Genomic DNA, 26,028 nt, shown 5'->3' on the forward strand with positions numbered 1-26,028 from the left:
CCAACAGCATAACCGACATGTGTGGGTAGAGAACCCCCAACAGAGGTCTATATCACACTACAGTATGAAGCTGTTATAGGGCGCACCACAGGGATTACTGGAGAACTCCTTCCCCAAAAGTGTATTTCACAATGAATGACATCAGCAGGATTGCCAACGTAAGGCACTGGAATTGTAGTGAGTGTGACTTGGCTAAAATGCATTGCTCCCTACACAGACATTGAAACTCACACAAAACATCCACAACTGATGTGTGTGGGTATAGAACCCCTAACAGAAGTCTATATCACACTACAGCAATACACAGTTATGGCACGTGCTATGGAGATTACTGGGCTACATCTTTTCTAAAGGTGTATTTCTAGGTGGATGACATCAGCAGCCTTGCCAAAGTAGAGCATTTGAATTGTAGGGAGTGTGACTACCATAAAAAGCATTGCTTTCTACACAGACAGAGTCAGACAGACACACAGACACTTGCCAAGTCTGGGATTAGAACTCCTACCTAACTAATTTATCACACTGCATCACTACGCAGTTATGGCATGCGCTATGGAGATTACTTTGCTACAATCTTCCCAGAGTTGTATTTCTAGGTGGATGATATCAGCAGCCTTACCAAAGTACAGCATTTCAATTGTAGGGAGTGTGACTACCATAAAAAGCATTGCTCTCTACACAGACAGAGACAGACAGACACACACACACACACACACACACACACACACACACACACACACACACACACACACACACACACACACACACGCACACAGTTGCCATATCTAGGATTGGAACTCCTACCTAGCTAATTTATCACACTACAGCAGTACACAGTTATGGGACGTGCCATGGAGATTACTGGGCTACAACCCACGCAAAGGTGTATTTCACAGTGGATGACCTCAGCACGCTTGTCATAGTAGGGGTATGGGGAGGACAGTGTGTGTGCATGGGCCATAACCCATGCATCAAGAGGTTGACACCGCATGCGGGCACACACAGGGTCATATTTCACAGGTACGTGTATACAGCTGCTAGATGACTACTTCCTTATACTGTCATGTTGCACAGCTGGCACATGCACCACATAGTCTGTAATGCTGACAGATACCAGTGGCTAGTATCTGCAGTGAGTGACATCTGAACCTCATGTGGTTGTGGCCCTGTGGCTGTGTGCTGGGTGGGACAGGTCTGGATGGCTCCTTGTCACAGTCTCCCTCTTCCACACATCTATGTACATCTATCTTTGGTATATTATAGTGTATTGTCCTTACATGTATGTCTGTATTCCTATCCACTGTGTGTGCAAAGCATGAGTGGTGCATACTGAGGAGTGTCTCCACTAACATCTGCGACTGTCAGATATGTCTGGTCCACTGGTGTTTCCAGACATGGCCTTCATGTGTTTAAGTGTGTGAGCATGCTCAGTATGACCTTTCAGTATGTTGTTGACCGACACTGCCTTCATTTCTCTAAGTGTGTGAGCATACCCAGTATGCCTGTCTGTATTGAATGTGTGGATCGAGTCCAGGTAGTTTGTACTGCAGTGCTGCCCTTTGTGTTGTACACCTACAGGTAGCATGCTGTTTCTGCAGGGTATCCGTCGATCATTTGGCATTGACTGTTACTACATTTCTGCATAGGATGGGGGGGCACACCTGACTATTTCTACATTTCTACACAGGATTGGGGGGGCACACCTGACTGTTACTACATTTCTACATAGGATAGGGGGCACACCTGACTATTTCTACATTTCTACACAGGATTGGTGGGGCACACCTAACTGTTATTACATTACTACGTAGGATGGAGGGTACACCTGACTTTTTCTACATTTCTACACAGGATTGGGGGGGGCACAGCTGACTGTTACTACATTTCTACATAGGATAGAGGGCACACCTGACTATTTCTACATTTCTACACAGGATTGGTGGGGCACACCTAACTGTTATTACATTACTAGGTAGGATGGGGGGGTACACCTGACTATTTCTACATTTCTACACAGGATTGGGGGGCACACCTGACTGCTATTACATTACTACGTTGGATGAGGGGGGCACACCTGACTATTTCTACATTTCTACTCAGGATTGGGGGGAGCATACCTGACTGTTATTACATTACTACATTGGATGGGGGGCACACCTGACACTTGTACACATTAGCTATGACTGTACTGGTATGTCAGGTACTCCATTTCATTCTGTAGTCTTACCTATCATGCTTACTAGAGGCATACCAGTGTACTACAGATCTTAGCTTTTATTTACCTACATATTAGTTTCTGACTTCCTACCCTTCAGAACTAACTTCCCACTGCCTGACCTGCTGTAGTCTGTCTGTGGAGGCCTGGGGAGGGGGGGGTACCCATTGGCCTCATTCAGAGGCCATAGCACAGCCTTTGTGTTTGTCTACACCTGTCCTGCTGGCTGTGACTGTTGATGAGTATGTGAACCCCCCTGACTGGCATGTGTGAGTCACTTACCTTGTGGGTGTCCCAGTATTGTGGGTGGTGCTGCAGGGCTGCCAATGTCAGATGCACATAGTACACTCCCTACACATGGTTGAGCATAGGTAGTGTAATGTTTGACATCCCTTTTACTGTATGTGAGAGTCAAAGAGAGATGTTATTCCCTGGGTCCCTCCTGTGTCAGTGTATGTGCTATGTGTTGCCTCTTTGCCAAGGCCAGTGCATACTGGGCATGCCTCCTTCTGCCTACTGGGGCAGGCTCAGGTTGTTCCTCCTCTGAGTCAATCTGTGCCTATTCAGGCCTTGGCAATGGTGGGGGGCTGTGTGGCCCTGCCCCGTGATGTTCCTGCTGCAGCTGTTTCCACAGGATCATATTGTGTAGCGTGGCACATACTAGGACAATTTTGGTACATGTAGCTGGTGAGTACTGCAAGGTTCCACTGGATGTGTCCAGTCACCAGAACCATGACTTGAGCATCCCAAACACATGCTCTACTATAATTCTGGTCTGTGCGTGTGCCTCATTATGGAGTTCTTGTTCGGGTGTGTGTGCATTTCTTATGGGTGTCATCAGCCATGGCTCCAGTGCGTATCCAGCATCCCCCACTAGGTGATCGTGAGGGATGTCCCCATTGGAAAATCTCTGGTACAGCTGTGTCAGATGCCAGATGTGGGAATCGTGATAGCTTCCAGGGCAGCCAGTGCACAAATTCATTATTATGCCCTGGGCATCGCACATGACCTGGCAGTTGATGGAGGGGAAGCCCTTGCAGTTGATGTAGACCCTACCCTGCTCACCGGGTGGTGCTTTGATGCATGTGTGTGTGTGTGTGCAGTTTATAGCACCCACTACCTCAGGGTATTCTGCTATTTGGTGCAACAGTTGCATACTGCTGGCCAACGCCTCATGGGTGTTGGGGAAATATAAGTGCTCACTGACATGTGCTGACATGTAATCCAGGAACTGGTGGAGTACCCTGGATGCTGATGCCTGTGAGATCCCCATCATATCCCCAGTTGGCCTTTGGAAGGTACCTGTAGCTAGTATTCTTAGGCCTACACATACCTTGGTATTCACTGGGATGGGCTCCCCTCTGTTAGTTCTGTGTGAGGCGTGGCCGGCATAGCTCAACATTTTGCTGTAGGAGGTCCCTGTCCACCCTATAGCGCTCCACTATCTCCAGCTTATGTAGTCCCTGGTATGTTACCCTGGGTCTGTACACTGTTCTCTGTCTCCTCACTGTGGGTTGGTCGACAGCATTCACATCCTCACCACCCCCAGCCTCTTCCACAAGTTGTTGCATGACAGCTATTGCAGCCCTTATCATTTTGCTGTCATGTATATTAAACGTTCCCTGCTTGTTTACATCAGTGGTGTTGAGTGTGGGAAAAAAACAGAGGGGAAGGTGTTTGCATAGTTTATAGCAGTGTTCTGGGCTGGGCTGGTCTGCTGCCTGTGTAATTGGTTGTTTCTAATACAGTTCACTTGCCAGCTATGCTAGTTCTCCTTGATTACCTTCCTACTGCTGTTTTCCCTTCCCATTGTCTTTCTGTTTAAGCCCGGGGGCACACCGTGCAAATAGAGTGCTCAAATGTGCATAGTGCTGCTATTTCCTGGTTTAACTTTATGTTTCTTCCTTTAAAACCCAGTGCATGGTGCGCACACCCTCTTAGGCAATGTAAAGAGTGATAGGCAGATTCAGACACACCCCCTAGCTTAGCTGTACTAAGCAAGGAGCAAACCCAAGCCACAGGGCTCCAATCTGCTTACAGTATGCCTGACACACACACCCATGATGTGACCTAACTCCTAGGCTTGCACCAAGTTGTTCCTACTCTTACACTGTTGGGACCTGACTAGCATGCTGGGGAAAACTGGGATTCACTCTCATTCCCCTTATTAGCATAGGATTTCCTGCTAATGCATAGTTACATGTCTCTCACTGAGCCTTCCCCCTTAGCAACTACTACCCACTGGTCATGTTGTCTTCTGCCTGCCATTGACTTGCATGGCAGAATAGTGACTTTAGTTAGAATGCTTATTTTAGGTCTATTTTATTATTTCCCCTCCAATCCCATTTGCACGCCGCTGCCTTACTCTTAAACAGCCGAGATTGGCAAAAAAAAAATAAAAGTTGATTTTTTTTTTTTGCCTGTTTACAATGCCAATGGCATTATACTTTGTCATTGGCATGCTTACTAACTGATATGCAGCCTTTATTTGGAGCTGTCACAGATCTGTTTTGGAGTTTGCAGAAATGTACTCTGTTACTAACGGAGTACATTTCTGCAGATTGCACTAGTCCTGCACGGCCGGTTGCAAGCTTCCTGGATCACAAACTCACCTCAGTTGCATGGATTTCTCCTGCAAATGGGGTGATTTGCATACAGGGGCTTAGTCCATGCAGGAGCGCTCGTGCACGCTCCTCCAGGCTATTCCTGGATCGCACGGCAGACGTATTGCCTGCTAGAGCTCCTGCACTGCTCTTGCACGCTGTGCAAGGCATAGAGATTCCAGGGGAATGTCTTTATTTAATGGCACTGTAGTGTTCATCCACATTATTTCCTTATTCTTCCATGTTTGTTGATGTTCTGCATACGTGCATGGGACTTATGTTGCCATGCTTGCACACAGTACATCAGTACTGTTGTAAACAAGCAACAGAGAAAGGAAGAGCTCCATAGCTTTTTCTTAACTATAAAATCCTTACAGTTTAGAGGTATGAAAAAGACAGGAAAGAAATACAAGGAAAATCAGGTACTTTTCTTTAGTTCTGCAGAACATACCTGATTTTCCTTGTATTTTCTACATACCTCTAAAGTCAAGAAATGAAGATAAAATGTTAAATAACAGGGGACAAAGGCCCCAGAATATGGATCAGTTATACATGTTGCTCTTATAAACTTATAAATCTGTTATAATAACAAGATTTGTGTTATTGTGCATTACCTGAAGGATATGAAGTCTGAAACAGAAATTTGTGCCATTATTTAGTGACTTCACTCCTCAGTGATTTGTTGGAAAACCACAAATTTTATGAGGAATAGATGAAACATATCAGGCAAATTTCTGGACATTCTGTTAAAATCTGGACAGTTGAGATATATGCCCTAGCATATACTAATAGAAGAAAGTCTGGTTGCTCTACAGTGGCTGGACTTCTTTCTATTGGTATATGCTTGATTTACAATGGGCACTCTGGACTGACCAATCGTCATGCAGGTTTTGAATAGTAATGGGCCATCATTGTATAATTTATATTATGGAACATCTAAGTGTGGATTTTTTTTCTCCATAGACCTCCACCGAACAAAGATCTTGAATGGCCCAGACAGAACTATTCCTGTAACTAAATGCAATTAAAATGAAATAAATAAAATAACTATTTTAGATACCTGAAAATCTCAAATATAAGAAACCTCTAAGAAGGTAAAGTGTTGATAAGGGGTAATATTCTGGCATGATTGGACTCCCCCAAAACAAAAATTCTTGATATGCCCTAAGATATGGTGACACTAAAGTAAGTTATTTGGGACATAGGTACAGTCTACATTGGTCCCAGTCAATACTATGTTTATTGTCAATTCCAATTCTCTGAAAAGCAAGACTGTCTAAATCGAGTAATGGCTGTGTCAAGATTCTTACAAAATGCCTACAAGCATACAGCTATATACCATAAATAAAATGGCCAATAGGTCTATGGATCAGTAAAAATATATATATTAGCCAGAATGCTACCAAATAATGAATGTTTTCATCTAATTACAAAGACTTTTTCAGAGCTAATACAAAAATACAGGTAAGACACACACACACTCACAAACACACACACACAGATATATATATTTTTTAAAAAAGCACGAACAGTTGGGTTGAGTTGTGTTAAAGTTATGCTGTTTCTCTGGATCTCCAAAGGACTTTAGGAAGAAGAAGAAGAAGAATTGGACAGAACAGTTAAAAAAAATAATGTGATCAATGAATGTAGTTTCAAAGGATTATATAATAATTCAATAAAATGCAACACATTCACAGAAACAGCTAGTGTTGGGGGCACTTAGCATATGAAAATTTAGCTATGAATATACAGTTACATGTGCGATGTAGACAAGAAATGTCTCATTCATGCAAGTGATGCTCTGATCTACTGCATTTTTGGAACAATACATATTCTGCTGATTATATTCGGCTTCCTACCTCGTTCTCAGGCTCTGGAAACTGGTCCTCAACCCTCTTATGTAACTGCTTGAAAACCAGCCTCATGATTGGTGGACAGTGCTCTACGGACCCTACAATGCCATCAATGATGTCTGTTAGGTAGGACTGGAGCAACTCCAAGCTGCACTCACGGACATCAGCCTCAGAAAGAGAACCCTTAAAAGAAATTCTCCTGTTCAAAACAAACATGTATGCTAATTAACAAACACAAACACTTTCAGTTTCAACATGCAATGAAGTTACTGTACTGTCACCTGTTACTTTCGTTAGGTTAAATTTTGTCAATATTAAATATATTTTAGTGTAACAAACAAATAATTAAATGCAAAAGAAGTAGTTAAATTGTAGATACCAATCTAATTGAACTAACAAAGCTGTTTCACATAAGTTTCTTGACTATTTTAGAATTTATTTTTATTTCTGTTAGTTTTACATTTTAGTTGTTTCACGTTTGGCATAAAAACATAAGGTAAGATTCAGAAATGACAGACACATTTGCAGAAGTACATAGAATTTTAAACTGTGGCATTTTTGCATACAAGTCAGTAAGAAAATATTACTAGTTTTCTTTTTGTAGTGCTTTATTCAGCCATCAACCATTGCAACAATAAATGGGATAGTAATTAAAAACAAGGGCAAACCTTGCACAAATTCTATCAACAGTCCTGAGAATTGCTAACTCTTGAGATCTAAGTCACACATAGGTTTCAGATAGGTTTAATAGGATTCTATGTCACATTGAAAACTACGTACCATACTTACATACAACTGCATCATTGCAGGTTAAACTGAGAACAGGCAAGTTGGGGTAAAAGCATTTGATTGCTAATGCAGCTTACAAAGTTGATAAAAGGCATTGTCTTAGAACACTTACTTAGGTAATGTATGTTTTTTTTCAGTGTGAAGCCACACACATCCTTGCAATCATAACAAAATGAAAGACTCATCTTGTTATGTAGTCATAATTTGCAGTCACCGTCTGATTTCCCACACCATAGCTGTAGCTGACAGGATAATGGCTGATTCAACCAAGCATTTCCTCTTCTTTAGATGGTGCCAAAAGTGCCTTTTAGATCCATTCTATGGGAGTCACATACTGTACAGTTCTCCCTGACTTTAAAGCCTCTCTTCATAACTTGGGAGGGAGTCCAGCAGACATCATGAAAAAAGAATATTTGTGAAAAATTGAGTCAAGATGAGAGTCTTGCTGTCAATTAGAGGCTGTTCTGTGGCTTGAATGCTGTCTTCTGGGTCATACCATTAGAAAACACAAACCATTCTGCAAATTCTCTAGAACATGAACATCTGCAGTTTTGATAAGTATTTCATAAACGTCCCTTGATGTCCTCAGTGAAATTCCCTTGGAAATGTGCTTCTGAACTGCAGTGATTATGGGTATACCAACAGTAAATGCTAATGTTAAAGCTTTCTTCTTAAAAAAAGTCAAGGTCCAGTTGAAAATACTTAGATAACAGAGGTCCAGTTGAAAATATTTCCATAACAGATATTTGGCCAGTCTATATTTCTCCTGAATTTGAATGAAGACCTTTCACCATCCTGCACATCTATAGCAAACTGTGGATCTACTTCACTAGACCGACGTTTCACTTACCTGACTCCCGCTTGGCCAAGACAAAACAACCGACAACTTCAGCAGACCAACATTCGGAACACTGACTTTTCACGTGAGGTAAATAACTGCTTGACCATCCCGAATAAAAAAACTAAATGAAACAAAACTAAACCCACCGATGTGGGAGGCTTTGCCCCCCCCACCCCCCTAACTAAATATACCAACTCCGAGATCGCACTACAGGGGCAAAGTTCAACAGGATGGCCAAGCGGTTACTTACCTCATGTAAAAAGTCAGTGTTCTGGATGTCGGTCTTCTGAAGTTGTCGGCCATTTCATCTCAGTCAAGTGGGAGTCGGGTAAGTGAGAGGTCGGTCTACTGAAGTAGACCCCAAACTGTATATCTCAAAATGCCCCTTAGCCTAATGTGTACACTCTCAACCTATACTGTGTGGAAAGACATCCATGTGGTAAGGCTATTACCTAGTTGGTATTTCAATTCTATTATTTTTTCCAAGAGTTTTGAGGGCATAGGATGTTTAGCCCAAGATATAACACTGCTTAACATGTGATGGAAGTGATTTCACACGAGACCACAGTCTGGCAATAGAACTCTCCCCAGTGTTTTTTTGCTACAAATTTTCCCAGTAGGAGAGAGTCCTTTTGGTTTCTCTGTGCCTTTGTGCAGGATGAATATGATTGTGCCCTCCACACCATTTCCTCTGGGAGGCAACTAATATGTACAACTTCATCTTTGCCCTCATGCTTCCTTCCCAAACAAGCCTCTGAAAGACAGTCTGGAGCTTTACAAGCTACTGGGAGTACTATTTGTCTGGAATAGTTCTTAATACATACATAACTTTAGGGACAAGCATTTATTTCCAGGCACCAACTCTTCCTATCCTGGAGAGCTTTAAAGCCCTCTGTGTTTGTAGTTCTTGTAGTAGAGGTTTCAAGTTCAAAGTCACCATCTGCTCTGCCTTTGCACTAATAATGTTGTGTAGGTTATGGTGCCATCCTGCCCAGATAAAGGGAAGAGGTCCAAGACATTTTATTCTGTTAGTGACACAGTAGGTAGCACACCTGCCTTTGGTGCAGAAAGCTGTGGGTTCTATTCCCACTCTAGTTGGATTAACTGTTGACACTTCAGTGCAGCATAAGTGGGGTGGCTGTACTCCTGAGTGTCCAATCTTTTGGATGATACATTACACTGAGGCCCCATCTGCTTCAGCTGGTGGTAGCTTAGGTGGATGTAAAAGATCCCACAGCACCTACTGAAAACACGAGAGAAAGTTCCTTGATGCCCTGGCCAAATTTCCACTAGTAGTAAAAATTACCAACTTGGGTTTCCCCTGAAAAAGAGGCCACTGAGCCTAGTGGGACTAACCCAACCAACAAATGATAAATACATAAATAAATTCTAAGTTTCAGCTACCTCATTTTGTGTGTGTTATCTGCATTAGCTGAAAGATTTGAGAACTTCTTTGGCATAGTCTCCAGTAGAATTACATTGTTGAGGTTGGCTGGCCAAATCAACATAATCCTTCTGGCCTCCAATTCTTCTCATTCCCGGTTTCTTTTGTTTTGTTTTTTTTACTTTTGGGAAAGAAGAGAGGCATAATTGCAAGTATAAATATAAATAGTTTGTGTGCCCCTGTCTGGAACAGATGTGAAGAAGAAAGGTCTGGGAAAGTGAACATTAACCCAGATTTACTCCACTGACCAGTTATAAAGACTCATCATTGTCATTGTCATTAACTCCCTTATCCCCATTTCTACATGGGGTTGGGGTGTCACATCAACATTAATCACTGCTCCCAAATCACCTACATCCACATTTTACACCACCAGGTAGCTATGAAATGGCTTTTTATAGATGTGTTCAATACCATAGCATTTCAGAACATCTCAGATATAGTCCAACATCTAACAAAGCAAAAGCATTTTAAAACAAAGACTGCTAGTGGAACAGATTCTCCTCTTTGGATACTTTGTAACCATGTCATCAGTGGATGGGAGTGGTATTTTTGCTAATAGTTTGATTAGATGCATTGCACAAACATTAAGAATTTCCTTTGTAAGTCCATCTTTTTCATGTGATAGCCTTTTGGACAAAACTTTCAAGGCTTCAAGCACCTCATTTTTGGGGAATTTTCCATCTAATGATGCTAGTAAGTATGAGAAATCTGAAGACCTGATGACAGCTGGCATTCTTCCATGATACACTGTTGCGAACATAACAAAACATGATAATTGCCAAAGACTAAGGCAGTTGGGCTACTTAAAATTTGTTTATGCCCTCAGAATGCCTTTACTGAGCCCTACATGCCAAGAACTACCTGAATTCTCCACGCGTGGCTGAGGCACAGGAAGCTGTAAATAAATACAGCTTTGCTTCTGGGTTAAGGCATTGCATTATATTATATTTCATCTCCTTCATGTGAGAATGAAACAGTAAACATGTTTAGTCTGCCCTTTAAGTATAATCAGTGTTCTACCTCCCCTTCATCCCTATGTTTCCCCCTCACTTTTTCTTCACTAGTCCCGTGTGCTGTTAAATTCTTCAATAGATTCCTTTTGCTCTGTCCATTCTGGCACTCCATTCTATGAGTCTACAATTTTTTCTTTGAAAAAGTATTTTCACTAATCCAGGGAGTAAATGGTTTCATCCATCTACAGCTTGTACTCCTCCCCTGTTGAGGATTCCTGCTCAGAAAGAATACATCTCATCATGCTAATGTGATCTTGTGCATCCATATCATATACTACTTTCTCTTCTAGCCAATAGTAGAAACAGCTTTAGCTTCTATAATTGTCAGAAACAGCCTCCTCCCTGTCATCTTATTTACCTTTATGGGGCCTTTCATCTGGACTCCTTCCAGCAACCCAATGCCTTTCTTCTTGTATGCCAGAACAATATCCAGCACTGAGGGTATGGCTTGATGTGGGACAGGAAAAGTGGGAGCATTACTTCTTTGATTTTGTTCAGTCACACTTGTCCTGGTGGACAACATTCCCAGATTTTTTTATTAATCATAGATCAACAACAGTCAGTGAAAAAAATACACAAAATAAGACTGAAGTCTAAATAAGTAATATTTGAGTTATACAAATAGTATTGCCCTCAGAAAGAACTACAGACAAATATCTGTAGTCTAACGAATGGTACACTATGGCAAACAACTCTGGAGCATCAACCAGTATCCATGAATTTAATCTTTACTTTAATCTGATACAAGTACAGAAAGTCATGCATTCACTAACTAAAGATGATGAATATTGGCTATGCAGCTGCAATTTACAAAACAGCCAACATCAATGACAGAGGGGAGTTTTCAGAGTAAAGAATTTTGTTTAGGTTGTTCCATAAATCAGGGAATATTACAGCAGTTTGAAAAAAAAATATTTGCGTACTTCTATAAAGAAGTGTTTGTTTTATATAGAAATTCAAAAGCTTTAAAGAAATCTCTCTCATTTTCTCCAGTGTTTGGTGATGTAAAATTTAAACCAGGCTGAAATTACACAACCTAAATGAAAGATTTATTTTCAGCAATAATAAATCACAGGCCAGTTGTTTATAGCTGAATACAGTTTTAGGTTGTTCAATAATAACAGCCAACTAGTTGAGTAGATTTACATGGCCAAAAATGTGTTAAACATCTGTGACATAATTACTTCTGCAAAGTTAGTAGTTTGGGGAGTAATGTTTGACCACTGTTTATAGTTTATGGGGAGTTAGGTAGACATTGGGCTGGATTCAGAAAGGTACTGCTTTGTGTACATAGCCATGTACATATTGTGGTACCTTTTTGGTACATAACAAGCATCCTTACAGTGCTGCACACTCCACCAACATGAAGACATGCAGCACTGCAAAGGACTAGCCTCACTGCCATGCTGAATGCTAATGATCTATTCTGGGAGAAGAGAAAGGCATATGCTAATTAGCCACACACTCTCTCCCCAAAACTGTCCCCAAAAAGCCATCTACATAGCCGAGCAATTCAAGAAAAAGTTCAGCCATAAAGATCAGCACAGCCATATTCACAACATCATGGGAGTGAACATAGTCAAAAAGCTGTGTTCAGCTTTTGAACAGGAATTTGTGGGGGAACCACTAAATACCAGGATTTACTTTAAAAGTGCCATAATGGGAAAAAACATCAAATAGGGATTGGCTGGGTAGGGGGTGTGACAATATGGGCTAGGGACAGCATAGCTAGTTGGAGTTTTGTAAAGAATGATATCCTTTGAATATCAAACTGATCTGTACAAGGTGTTTGTCTTAAAATGTATTGGAACTGTATGGCATTTGAATATCAAACTGATTTCTACAGATGCTTATGTTACAAATGTATTAGAACTGTATGGCATTTGAAAATCAAAATGTGTTTGCAAAGTTGCTAGTGTTAAAATAATGTATCATAGTGAATTTCAAGAGCAGAGGTTAACCAGCTAGCTTACTTTAAGAAAAATAAAGGAAATGTAAATGAGCTGATAAACCATTAAAAATGGCATCCCACTATGCTGAATGGAACTGGAGTCAGTAGGTCTAGGAGAAGTCATTTTTTAATAGCTTCTGTAAAAAGAGGATAAGTACCATAATGGTTTCATGGCTCCAGAGCACTGCCATAAACATTTAGATGTGTATTGTAGCTGTCTATGCTAAATTCCTCTCTCAGCTTCAAAGGGGAATAGTGTGCGAGCCTAGTCAAGTGATCAGATGAGGTTCTCATTCCCTAGCATGTTTACCAGTGTGTTGGTAAAATCACGTTTTTAACAGCAGCAGAATGATCATAAATTCTTTTATAAAGTGCTCCAACAATCGTTACAAAATAACTTTCGCAATGTGAACAGTTAGCTAAATAGACCACTCCAGTGCTTTGACAACTAAATCTTTGTTTACTAACAACAGATTTTTGTAGATGTTTGAAATAAATACTCTGTGCTGAATTGATACATCTACACTGTTTGCAGTCATAGCAAGGATAAGTTCCAGCTGGACCATGACTACTTGTACTGGTGTTGTGATTACCAAATTCCAATAAATTTTTTATTTCGGACACTTTTTATATGTAAATTGTGGGTGATCACCAACCACTCAGATTAATTCTCCATTCCCTAGAATGATTTTCCAGTTATCATGAAATATTCTCCTAATATCTTTGGAGTCAACACAAATAGGAATGGGAAATGCAGAGCTTCTATTAACACTGTTAGTGTTCCTAGATTTTTTTCTTTTGGAACAAAGCCACTGGATAAAATAGGAGAGAATTTTGTTGGTCGACTGCTAATAACTTTATTCTTGATCTCATCTCATCTAGCTTGACCTTTGGATATCCTCTGTCAGTGAACATATTTATCAAACAGCCAACTTCATTAATAAAATGTTCCTTTGAACTAATTAATTTGCTTAAACAAATGAACTGCCCCCTAACATTATTAATTTTCATAAAATTATGGTGTAAGCTTTTATAATGGAGATCATTACTGTAAAAGTTTTTTCCCCTTATAGATAGTACTTGAAAAACATTTAGATTCAATATCCATGGAAATACACAAATCAAGAAAATTGACAATAGCTCCAATGTCACTTAAATTAAAAACAAGACCTTCTAAACTATGATTAATCTCTTTCAAAAAATCTCAAATTCATTCTTACTACCTGTCCAAATAAAAAAAAAACAGGTCATGAATATATCTCCTATAGAAAGAGACATATCTAAAAAGTTCAAATTTGGATAGGATAGTTCCCTCCCACCAACAAAGTACTAAGATAGCAAAAGCAGGGACCATTTTGGCCCCAACAGCTACCCTACATTTTTGTTGATAAATCTCCCCATCAAATAGAAAAAATTGTTAGTTAACACTAATTCTAACAATAGACAAATGGTGTTAATTTTGATGGGACTAAAGTCCGTAAATCAATTTAAACATTTTTTAATAAATTCAATACCTAAATCCTGATTAATTGAAGTGTAAAAGTAAGCAATGTCCACAATAATAAGATATTTTTCTGTCACTAAAAAAGTATAGTTCTTTAGTAAATTCAAAAAGACCCAAGAGTCTAAGAAAATAATCCGTCTTCCATGTAAGTGGGTTTAACTGAGACAATCGGTCTGAAAGAAGAGTCACTAGGATCCTTGCATATTTTAGGAATTCTAAACTAGCTCCCTAATTGAGATTCCTCAACAGTCAAAACTTCCAAACCAAGTCTGTATAGCTTTGGTTAAGTAGATCTAACAACAAATCACTAACTTTCTTAAAATTCTTCCTAACAAAATCTTTGATACCTAAAGTATAATTTTGCCTCTCATTAAGTAAATGAGACATAGCAGTTTTATAAGTAGTATTGTCCATTATTACCAAACCATTCCCCTTGTCAGCCTTCATAAACCAAACTTCCTTATATTTTCTTAAGGACAGAAGTGCATCATTCTCCTTTTCACTTAAATTAAAATATTTATTTTGAGATTTGTTATTCATTAAAGAACAAAGGTCCTGTTCACAAATTTTGGAAAAAACATTAAGTGTGGATAACAACTAAGGGTTACCCATAATAGGCTTCTTACTAGTTATATCAGGCTGATAATTAGTTATCCTATCAAGAATAAATTTCAAATTTAACTTCCTAACAAAGAGCTTAACATCTATAACTAGAACAACAATGTTAACTGTTCTAGCTGGGATAAACAAAAAAACTTTTTTTAAAACATGTTATTCATCTTCAGATAAAATTAAATTACTTAAATTATATAGCCGACATGAAGGAACATTCTGCGTCCTCTTCTCCATTTTATAGACCCGTTCATTTTGGCCACCCTCCCGGCTCATATAATTTTTACTGCAGGTGAGCATGACTGGAAAGAAGAAGCTACACCAAGTTATTCACTACCCCAACACCATGGTTAACAGTAAGAGTAATGTTAGAATCAACAAAACCCCTTTCCTATTGTTACCACCACCATTTTCATGAATAATAGGCAGAAAGTCATTACTGTCCATGATATTAAAGGGCAAGGTTGGTACAACAGAATTCGTGGTTCCTTGGCTTGTAGTTGACAAAGTTTCTTTAAGAGGATAAGCTTGATTGCTAGAATAGGCTAAAGAGTCTCTAGCAAGTTTATTCTGCTTTCTAGCAACCAAAGTAGCAAAGTGTCTTTCCTGGACTTGTCCTCTAAGAACTTCAGCTCTTTCTTTATTAAATTTAATCAGTAATTTTAATGCCTTAATGCCAGCATTATTATACACAGTCTCTAGTCCTTTATAAATCCAAACCCATGTAGAAATCTTGTTCGGGAACTGATAACAACTAAGTTCTAGTGAAATTTGTTTAAGTTCCATACATATACATAAATAAAAAATGTCATATTCCAACGTGTTGTGTTTGAAAAGTTTTCGCTCAAGTTCAAAAATGTTGGACTTACAGTTTGTAGGTGCTTCTTTATTCAGAGTGCAGGTGTTTCCTTAATTATTTACCACTCTGAACCTTCCAAATGGGTTAACTAGTGGGTCATTAACAAAATCATCCATTCGGCTATTGTTTCCACACGCTACAAGTTTAGAATCACTTTCTGAGAAAGAGAGGTAATCTCCAGCTCCAGCGTCAGTACTGCCAGAAGTAACGTATACTCCAGCAGTTCTGTTGGCAGGAACAAATTTGTTCAATAGACTTTATGCCTTACCTATAGCATTAGTAAGAGTCTGAGTTAGACAAATAAGTTTGCCAGGCAAGCTGTAAATACTTGCAGTTAAGTTGTCATCTGGTTCACTGGAATCCAGCTGATTAGCAATGGAAATAGATTTTGAAAACCCACTACTAGAAGGTGCCTAAGTGGCCACCTTGAGCCTGAGGTGTTTAAGTGAAATACAGAAACTAGATAAAAACAGTTTTAAAATCAACAGAAAGGCACCAAAAAATAACAGAATAGCAAACAGACGTGCCAGAAACTCAAAAAACAGTTACTCTAGACAATGTACGTTTAGCCCTTTTGTCCATGTAATACGTGAACTTCATCAGAACAAGATGAGAAACTGAGCAGCAACATGAATTCATACAAAAATGGTTCCTAATTAACCAATTAAATCAGACAGGGATTTAAGAAATCAACATTAAATATTTAAATAAATAATAATCCAATCACGTAATGATTTAATCACTAAAATGGTTTAAAGGGGCTTGTTCTTTAACAAACATTTGATGTTAATAAGCCCATTTAAACCTGTTTTAATCAGCACTGAGTAATCTGTAATTTTAACCCTTTAATTTCTAAAGTGTTGTTAAAATTATTAACAAATAGCTTAGGAGCCACACTATCCAATACAAAAAAAGCTAAATTTCCTAAAGTTATGTCATTCCCTAGTATGTTTAGCCAGTGCGTTGGTAAAAATCAAATTTTTTAACAGCAGCACAATGTTCATAAATTCTTTTATAAAGTGCTCTGTCTTTCCAACATAATAACTTTCACAATTTGAGCAGTTAGCCAGACTACTACAGTGCTTCTGCAACTAAATCTTTGTTTACTAACACATATTTTCTTGATTTGTGTATTTCCATGGATATACTCAGTACTGTGCTGCAGGATTTGTGCTTCTGCTGCTAACATTTCAGCTTTGCTGCTAAAGTTTTGTATTCTGCTTATCATTTGCTTGATTAAAATTGTATTCCAGTACCTTTCTGTGTTACATTTGCTACTGTTTTACCCTGTTCTTGTATTTCATACATCATTACAGCCCTCTCAGCCCCATGAATACATTACCCCTCTCCTGGCTGCTTCCTACTATTTCTACACTAATTACAGTTTTTCCCTGATCTCGCTACAAAATCTAACATTTCTGAAATTTTAACCTAGCTGGAGTCACTGACTCATAGCGCAGGGTCATAGGAATAAGAGAACTGTGATTTGCTACAGGTTCCGAAGTCATTATTTGATTGGATCCCTCTCTAGCAAGCATTAAAAGCCCTGAACTGTGGGAAACAAGCTTTTCATCAAAAAATGAAGAAACAAAACTCTGCTGAGGTGCAATCAGTGCAGCATCACCATTGGACTTACTCTACAGTGGGGTGGCTGCACAAGAGCTTTTTATCCTTTATGTATGGCTAGGCTTGTATAGGTCTTAGGGCCAATAGCCTAGTACCAACCTATGAACCTATGAGTCTTTCAAAGTGTATGCAATCTTTCAAATCCAGGTCTGAGGCTGAAATAACTATAGCCAAACACAAATAAACACACCCTGTGTACATTCATTACCAAATAACTAGGCATGTCCCTACATCTTAGTAGTAAGTCCACCCAAACAGTATCCTAAATAAATGGAAATCCATGAAGTTACAGTCACCCCTGCCATCCTGAATCATTACTGGTGAAACCATGGGCCAGCACTTACTCACAACTTCTGTAGTCAGACTGACTGAGATGGTATATTGAGACAGTGTAAGAATTATTTCATGCTGTCTTATGATCAGCTGTTACTCAAACAGCATAACAATGTCCAACAAATGTACATATATAATGTCCTTGGAGGCAGAAATATTACACATAGTAAACTCAGATACTAAAATCTTCAGCAGTACTCCACACATCACACCTCACTAAGGCCATTACAATAGGTACAATCTATCACATGCTGATGTTCTAAAGATTAATCCTCCATAAGTCTCAAAGACCTCTAAAACGTATCACAGGCACCAAGCACACTAAGCAAATTAAACCTACCACCTCACATAGTGCAAAGAGTCCCAATGTCTTGGATGCTGAGCCCATAGGGAAGGCATCTACCCAACCAATGCGGTTATATAGTTAAAGGTGAAACTGTAAGATATACAGATGCACCTTTTATCAGGCTGAGCAAGGAAAGAGTGTTGGTTAGTTATTTGTCTGGTGCCAGGATCCATCAGATAACAAATGTACTGAAGTCCTTGAACAATAAGTACCAATATGATTCTGTCATAGTACACGTAGGTGTCAATTACTTCAGATGTACCTCCATGGATTATGTGAAGAGAGACATGATGGAGCTCTCAGACTATGTATTCCTGGCAGGAATGAGTGTAGCCTTGAACACATTCTACCTTCTCTAAGGATGCTGCTGCTAAGTGAGCAAAAAAATAACTGACTTCAATAACTGGCTTAGATTTTAGTGTCATTCAAATGAGGTCCAATATTTGTCAGCCTGGGAGGATATGATCATCAGGCCACACTGCTTTATCAGGGATGGTCTGCATCTGTCTCCTCTAGGGTTTTGATTATTGCCAAATACATCGCCCATCCCCATATTACCTTTTTTTATGCATTTCTAACCCGATAAACCTATCAACGTAACAAAGCAAACAAAGGAAAATATGAAGGTGTTACTGATCAATGATAAGAGGCTAAACAAGAAAGTGTACTCCATGCAAACTCTCCTCACCTTGGAGAATGTAGGTGCTTGAAAAGTGACTAAGACATGGTTTAAAATGTCAGTGAGTGCTCTGATTGTATAGGGCTACAATGCCTTCCATACATTTAGACCATCTATTGTGCAGGAGGGGAAAGAAGATAGAGGTGTCTAACACTTCATCCAAAAGAGACTTACATCAAGGCTGGTAAAGCAGTATGATCCACTGGAACTCCTTCATGTCCAAATTAGCATTAGCTATTAGAAAAGCTAAATAACTGGGAATAAACACATATGTCACTCACAATGGATTGTCACATGGATCTCAGATAAGAAGCAGGAGGTGAAAACAGGGGAAGCTACATCCACAAAAAGACCAGTCACCAGTGGAGTCCCCCAGGGTTTGGTGCTGGGATCTCTCTTGTGTGGCATCTACTGCTCTGAAGTAAAAGCCAGTACCAAAGGACTTTGGTTGACTGAGTTTGCAAATGACTGCAAGCTAGGAGAGATCATTGAATCCACAAATGATGAAGCCATCTTGCGAGAAGATTTGTCCCAAACAAATAACTGGTGCCAGAATTATGGACTGAAACTAAATGCAAAAAATGCATTATTGTATCCTTTGGGAAGTCATCTACTCCAGAGAATGGTCACATTGAGAATATGCTCCTAAGAGTCAAACTAGTTGTTCTGGATTTGGGAACTTGTGTGGAGAGTGACTTTCAACCAACATATGTCCACTGTCATAAGAATGTCCTCCTTTTTTGCATAGTTTATAAACAAAGAGATTACATTTAGATCTAGAGATGTTATTGTTCCCCTTTACTCAGCCCTTATTAGGCAAATCATTGAGTTGCATGAATCTGTCCAGACACATGCAACAACTGGAATTCCCACAGGGATATCTTACTAAAAGGATACAAGTCCTAAACAATATGTTCTGCTTGGACCACCTCAAAGCCCTGTCACTTTACTCAGTATCCGGCAGACTACTAAGTGGTAATCTGTGTCTGGCATATATGGCATTCTCCGATCCAATAATGATGTACCCGCTGTACATCAGCAAGTAAAATGGCATCTGAAATACTTGATCTAGGTGTCTAAGCCTCTTCTGCAACATCAACAGAATGGTTTGGAGGGACAGGTATGTCTCACAAAAGATATCACTGCTCTGAAACAGACTCCTGATCCAGGTAAAACCAATTTCAGCCCTGTCCATATTTAACTGCAACTTGTTTTTTTGAATGGGTAATAGAAAATTTATCCCAGGACTGTGCTATGTACCCCTAATGGATGCATGCAGCTCCTAAGTGCTTTATCCCACACAAAGGGTCCCCTAAAATTATTTATAGCATGTGTGACGATGTGAGGTATGTGTGCAGGGGAGAACAGGGTAGTGCATGTGTAACATATGCCAACATAGTTAGCTGGGGTTTTGTAAATAATTTTGTGTCATTTGACTATCACAATGATTTGTACAGATACTTGTGTTAAAAAATTTATCAACGGTGTTATTATAACTGATTAAATGTATATGTTTAAACACAGAATTCTGGAAGGGAATAGTAGAAGTTTTTGAAATTGTCTATAATTTTCAAATACTGCAACAGATCTTAGCAAAGCTCTGACTGTGTATTGTACTAGGTTCAGGTGATCAAATGTGATGTCATTCTATAACCAGTAGTGAGAGGATGGAACTCTCACAGCAATTTATTCTGGTTTGTTTTCTTTGGAACCTGATATAACGATCTATGACAGTTATCACAGTCAGTTAAGTCAGTTCAGTTTTAGTTTGAAGCTCATCACCTTGCCTTGTGGAAGTAAGCATATTGCCTTGTTATGCTAATTCAGTTAGCTAGGGAACAGTTATTCTTTAGACAGTCAGGAAATACAGTGAGATAAGTTGTGTTGTTTTTCTGCATCTGTTTGAATCTGTCCAACTGTGTTATTTTTAATTCTCCCGTGACTGAAACTCTGGTGTTTATTGTGCTTAGATATTTAGTATTCTCATGTTTTCTATTTTATTATTTATTATTCAATATTTTATACCTTTTATTTTGGCTGGTCTTTTATAGAATACTTTTAACATCTTGAGAGTACTTGTGCTTATTTTATTGATGCAGTGGCCACTCTAAAAGGCCTTGCTGCTTTAGTTACACTCTACCATTTATATTGGTATTGATTTTACCCAGTATAATTGGATACCCTTGTATAAGCCTGAGAGTGGTTGACTGGTGGCAACATTGTTACCTTATAGTCTTGGCAGAAGGAGTATAGCTAGTAAATCTGTACCAGCCTTTCCTAGGAGTGTGTGTGTGAAAATCAAATACCCAGGTGTGGGTGTGTCAGCTACTTGGAACTAAGACACAGTGCTCCAAAGTGAGTCTTGTTTCGGAGAGATGGAGAGTCCAGTGCCAGGTCTGGATTGTGTTCCCTGTGTGCTCTTGTGGGAAACTGTGCAGAAAGTTGTATCTTAAAATAATGTGTAAATCCATTCCTGTTTTTAGTGACCATCTCTCACCGGTGTCAGTGGTGAGGCCTGAGGCTCCTTGATTACTGTCCCGGGGTAGAGAGGCTGTCACAGCATGATCCCAGTTATTCTCACTAGGGGTAATATAACATTATTGACAATGGGATGAGTAAGACTAATAGAAAACATGGTAGGTTAATTGAAGATCCAAAAGTTAAATTGGTTAGGCTTAAAATGGCCCACAAGGACAGATAGCCTTGTACTTACCTATGAACCTATAAGATTGTTTTTGATGTCATTATATAAACATACTACACATTTGAATATTGGCCCACAGGAAGACAGATCAAAATCAAGCACAACCCAGTGACCACAGCACAAGGCTGACCTAACAGGGACATGAGAATTTTCTTAAAATAGAAAACAAAAAATAAATCATTTAACTATACCGAAAACCAGGACAGAGAAAAATCCTTCCAGCAGATCAGGAACATATCACTGGCCACACTAAGAGCAATGCACAAAATCAAACCACACCACATCATATGCAAACAATGCTTAATAATAAAGGCAATATCTCAGGGAAAGATGTAGTTTTCAACTTATAAATCTGTTCCCATGTTTTTTGATACTTCCCAAAGAATTACAGTAAAAGTCTCATCTACAGGCTCAAAGTATTGACAATAAGATACTCAAATGGTATGGAAAGCATCACTCGTGGCAAATCAATTCACTGTTTAATTTAAATGGAAAAGTGAGTAGTTAATGGAACTATTAATAAAATTAGCAGCACACATTCAGACCATACATTCATTGCCAGCATACCAACATCTGTACTTCCATTCCTGTACTATACATATAACAAGCCACATTCTAGCCTTAGTGATACATTAATAAAAGTTACATCTCCAGTTAGTCACCTAAACTGATATATAGATTTTATATAGTCCCAATAGTTTTTATCTATATTACCATTTCCACAATTATACCAGTGATAGCCCATACCAAGATTAAAAGAGATCTATTATTAGTTTCTAAGAAAATGCTAAAATGTTACACAGGCAAGCCATTTAGTACAAAATGCAAAATAAGTCTCAGCCAAGCTAACATTTCCACTATGAAATACCTTAAACCTTCTGTAGTGGAGGCCCATGGGATATATGCAAATTACACCTAGCTGAAACACTGGTATGTGCTTAAGGTAGCTGAAACAGTTGCATTTCCTTAAGGGGGTATTTGCATATATCCCATGGGTCTCTGGTTTAAGGATTTACACAGCGAAGACTTAGTTTGGCTGAGACTTTTTTGTACTTTTACTGACTGTATTATTAGTTTCTGGAATAAACCAGAATGCCAGTGACTACGTATACCTCTTGTTATCACTCAAGAGATTGTACAGTTTATTAATGAAAACATACGGAGCATCATGTGGTTACAATAACACCAAGCAGTATAAACATGTCAGCAGTTTCAGTGAGTGAGCAATCACAGTGGGTGAGGAGGCACAATAGCACAAACACATGTGTAATAATAACAAAGTTATGTGTGCCTTATTCAGTGAATGAAGCCTCAAAACAATGAACAATAATTTCTACCCAGCCAGTAGTTCTAGGTTATTTGTTCACAACTAGGTAGACAGGTAACTTGACATTCTTACTTAATTACCTGTTATAACAGTATTAACATTCATACTGAACAATAAGAAGTCCAATATGAAGGGGAGTTTGAGCCCTTCCAGTATCACCATCAGATTGATGTTATTTTTATCCGGATGAATTTTTCAAGTCATCATTTTTGAAAATATTTCAAATATGACATCCTGTTGTGACATGATCACAGAGTCTGTTTGTTCACTGTGACTTGCCTGTATGGACAGAACAGACTTCATAACATCAGTGCAATCCTTGAACCTGGCTATTTCTTAGCACATCTTAAAGAGCAGTCTTAAACACTGCCATGTCAGATGCAGTATGAGCTTACATTCATTTCAGTTTGTCAAGTTATTGCTCCATGCTCTCTTGTGTTCAAGACAGCTTTCAGAGTGGGATGCTTGCTAGATGGGTGGTCTTCATGGTGTTCTGCGGGCTTCTTTTGAGAGCTAATATAAAACATAAAGGTGCTTATGAATCTAGCTTCTGTGGTGGAAAAATCTAGTGACAGTTTACTCAGTGTGAGTGAACGTACTAGTATGAAACACTAGACTGTTCATTCCAGGCACACAAAGTAAATTAATGAACAGAATGCCATATTTGAAAGAGTGCTAGACAGCAAGAAAATGGTTCTACTGATGTGTATAATCGTATAGCCCACAAACACCTTAATTAAGCCACCATCAATGTGACTGCAGTCTCTGCGTCTGACATAGAAGTTAATTACTATAGCAACAGTTATGCGATGTCTCTGTTTAAGCAAAATAATGTCAGATAATCTTATAATTACCTTTGAACTCTTATTGTAAATAAGTATATGAATAAATAATTATTACCAATTACTCCTCCTATCAAGGCATCTAAACAGTCTTTCCTAATCACTCATACTCACACATTTCCTATCTAACACCTACACCCTCTAAATGAATCATCCACTTGAACAGCTGACATGCCTCCTCTACTAACGTTCACTTATAACAGCAATGTTCCTCTCTGCCTAAATTTAAAATACTCCATTAATTTGACAAGTGTTATTGTAAAATATTCTATTGTTTGCTCTTAACTTCTGAAACTGGCACTCACTCCTACATTAGGATGCTTGTGTAATTATCTATTGTATTGCATTTCCTCTACTTCACTTTTCAAAAAGAAACTTAAACTTTATCTTACTAGCCACTGGCTCTGTCCCTGTAGCAACCCTGACTAATACTTTCTCCTCCTGTTTCATCATCATGTAACTTTCCTAAGCTATTCCACCTTATATTATTGACACTTTAAAGGTCACTACCTGAAAGTTGGACTTAGTTTACCCAGCTAGACTTAACAGACATCCCACCTGCTTCCTGCTCTACTTGAAGCACAACTTCCACTTTACTACTCTCTCCTAGTCCTGATTGTATTCTCTTCTATAACTTGTCTCTTTTCCAACTCCTGACTTAGACCCTATTCTAGGAATTTCCCTCTTCCTTCTAAATACTTTCCCTCTATGAAAAAAAAAAAAAAACCTCAAACTTGAAAATAGGGGACGTGGTGTATTTTATCTTAACTAAACTTTAATGTACCTATAATTGAAGTTTAATACTTTGTAACTGTAATTTGATTTTGAATTTTGTCTGTTCTTTGTGGAGCCTTTCTCCCTGGGCCTCTACTGAAAATGGACGTATATCCAGCTAGACTAGCCCGGTCAACAAATGTTAAATAAATAAATAAATATGATACTCAGTTCCCTGTTTAACGATATAGTGTTAGCCTACCTAATATTCTGCACCTATGCTCTCATTGATACTGTGACATGACTATTGTATTCTGTTTACGATGTTTGATTCTATACTGATTGCATGTATTACGAAGACTACTATTTCCTATGCATTCACTCTGAAATTACCATTGTATAATGTATGTTGTTACTTTCCTGCATGCCTAGCAGGCTAGGGACATTACTGAAAAGGGTCTGTGGACTAACTCCATCAACTAATGTAAAATAAAATGAGATGAAATAAGCACAACAAAAGAGTGTAGGATAATCAGCAGAAATGATAAACAAATAGTGCAATATATCCACAGCAATGCAACGCAGGTCAGAGGTGCATAACGTGCAGGCAGTAGGCAAGAATGTAGTCTACACTGGGCAATCAAGATGCAGACGCTTTGTACATGGGAGTTGTAATTAAAAAAATATATAAAATTAATTTAATAAAGGGGGTTTCAGAGATATGACACAATTATGGAAACTTTTTTTGTCAGAGTAGTAGAGTCATTAATGACTAAAGCATCCAAACTCTAAGTACAGGTAAACTAGGTGGCAAAGTTTGTTTTGTTTTAAAGATACACTCCTCATGTTAATGCCAGTAAAACATAGCCTTAAGTAACTGTGACATATACGTTACCAGAGATACTTCTGTAGTGGATGTTAACCTTATTTATAAGAAGTAGCAGATTATATGACAAAGGTCTAAACATAAAGGTAATTGCAACAGTACTCTGAATATAAGTGATGTTAGGAACCTGTAAATGTATAAGTTATCATGCTTGTATTTAGAAATTTGGATCAAACCATGCTTTTCCACAACAATAATCAAACCAAATCCTCCCTGCATAAGCTCAGAAATAAGTATTCAAAAATCAAGCAAAAGACCCTCATGAACCTCAAGAACATTACCATGCTTTGAACTGCTGAGTAATTTTCCTATAGTCGAATCAAGGCCAGAAATGTGCTCTCCGGAAACATTAGAAACATATCTTTATACACTCCTGTTTGTCTATTTTATCTGGATGGCATCTGTTCTACAACCAGCTTAGCTAGAACATGCTGTTCTTTACCTTGTCAGTATGCTTAATCCTGGTGGATACAATCAGTATTTTGTTTTAAAAGTTGAATCCATCAATTCCTGCATTTCACTCAGTCTGAATATTGTTCAGTAAGCAAGTCTGCCATTAAGTTATTGAATGGTTTGACTTTTGTTGCAAATTTGTTAAAGGGCAAAATGTGAGTCTTTATTATGTTAAAGGTTTACTGTGCGCCTACATTTTTGCTGAACTTTCTTCCTCACTCATAGTACTACTGTAAAGGGGAAATCATTTTAAAATCTACATTCAGCTTTTTCAAATACTTTGTATGTCTTTGTAAATTCAGTTACTTGCTTGCTTCTTCTGTGTATTACAGCAGCTCCTTCTGGCCTTCTACACTCTATTGCTTTACTCCTGTGGAATCAGAGGGTGGGTATACCTCTCTTTCCCACCGGTCCCATCCCTCAACCCACCC

General features: G+C 38.8%; 1 protein-coding gene across 1 annotated transcript in view; it reads right to left on the reverse strand.

Moving 5' to 3' along the window:
* Window positions 1-26,028, reverse strand: part of RASAL1 (RAS protein activator like 1) — a 1,855,221-nt gene that overhangs the window by 326,112 nt on the left and 1,503,081 nt on the right. Inside the window, exon 13 of the mRNA XM_044068436.1 lies at window positions 6,678-6,870. Within this exon, the coding sequence (XP_043924371.1) occupies window positions 6,678-6,870 (193 nt within the window). The remainder of the gene's footprint in view (window positions 1-6,677; window positions 6,871-26,028) is intronic.

Source organism: Protopterus annectens, chromosome 4.part0 (genome assembly GCF_019279795.1).
Source record: "Protopterus annectens isolate FY-2018-M chromosome 4.part0, PAN1.0, whole genome shotgun sequence".
Taxonomy (NCBI): domain Eukaryota; kingdom Metazoa; phylum Chordata; order Ceratodontiformes; family Protopteridae; genus Protopterus; species Protopterus annectens.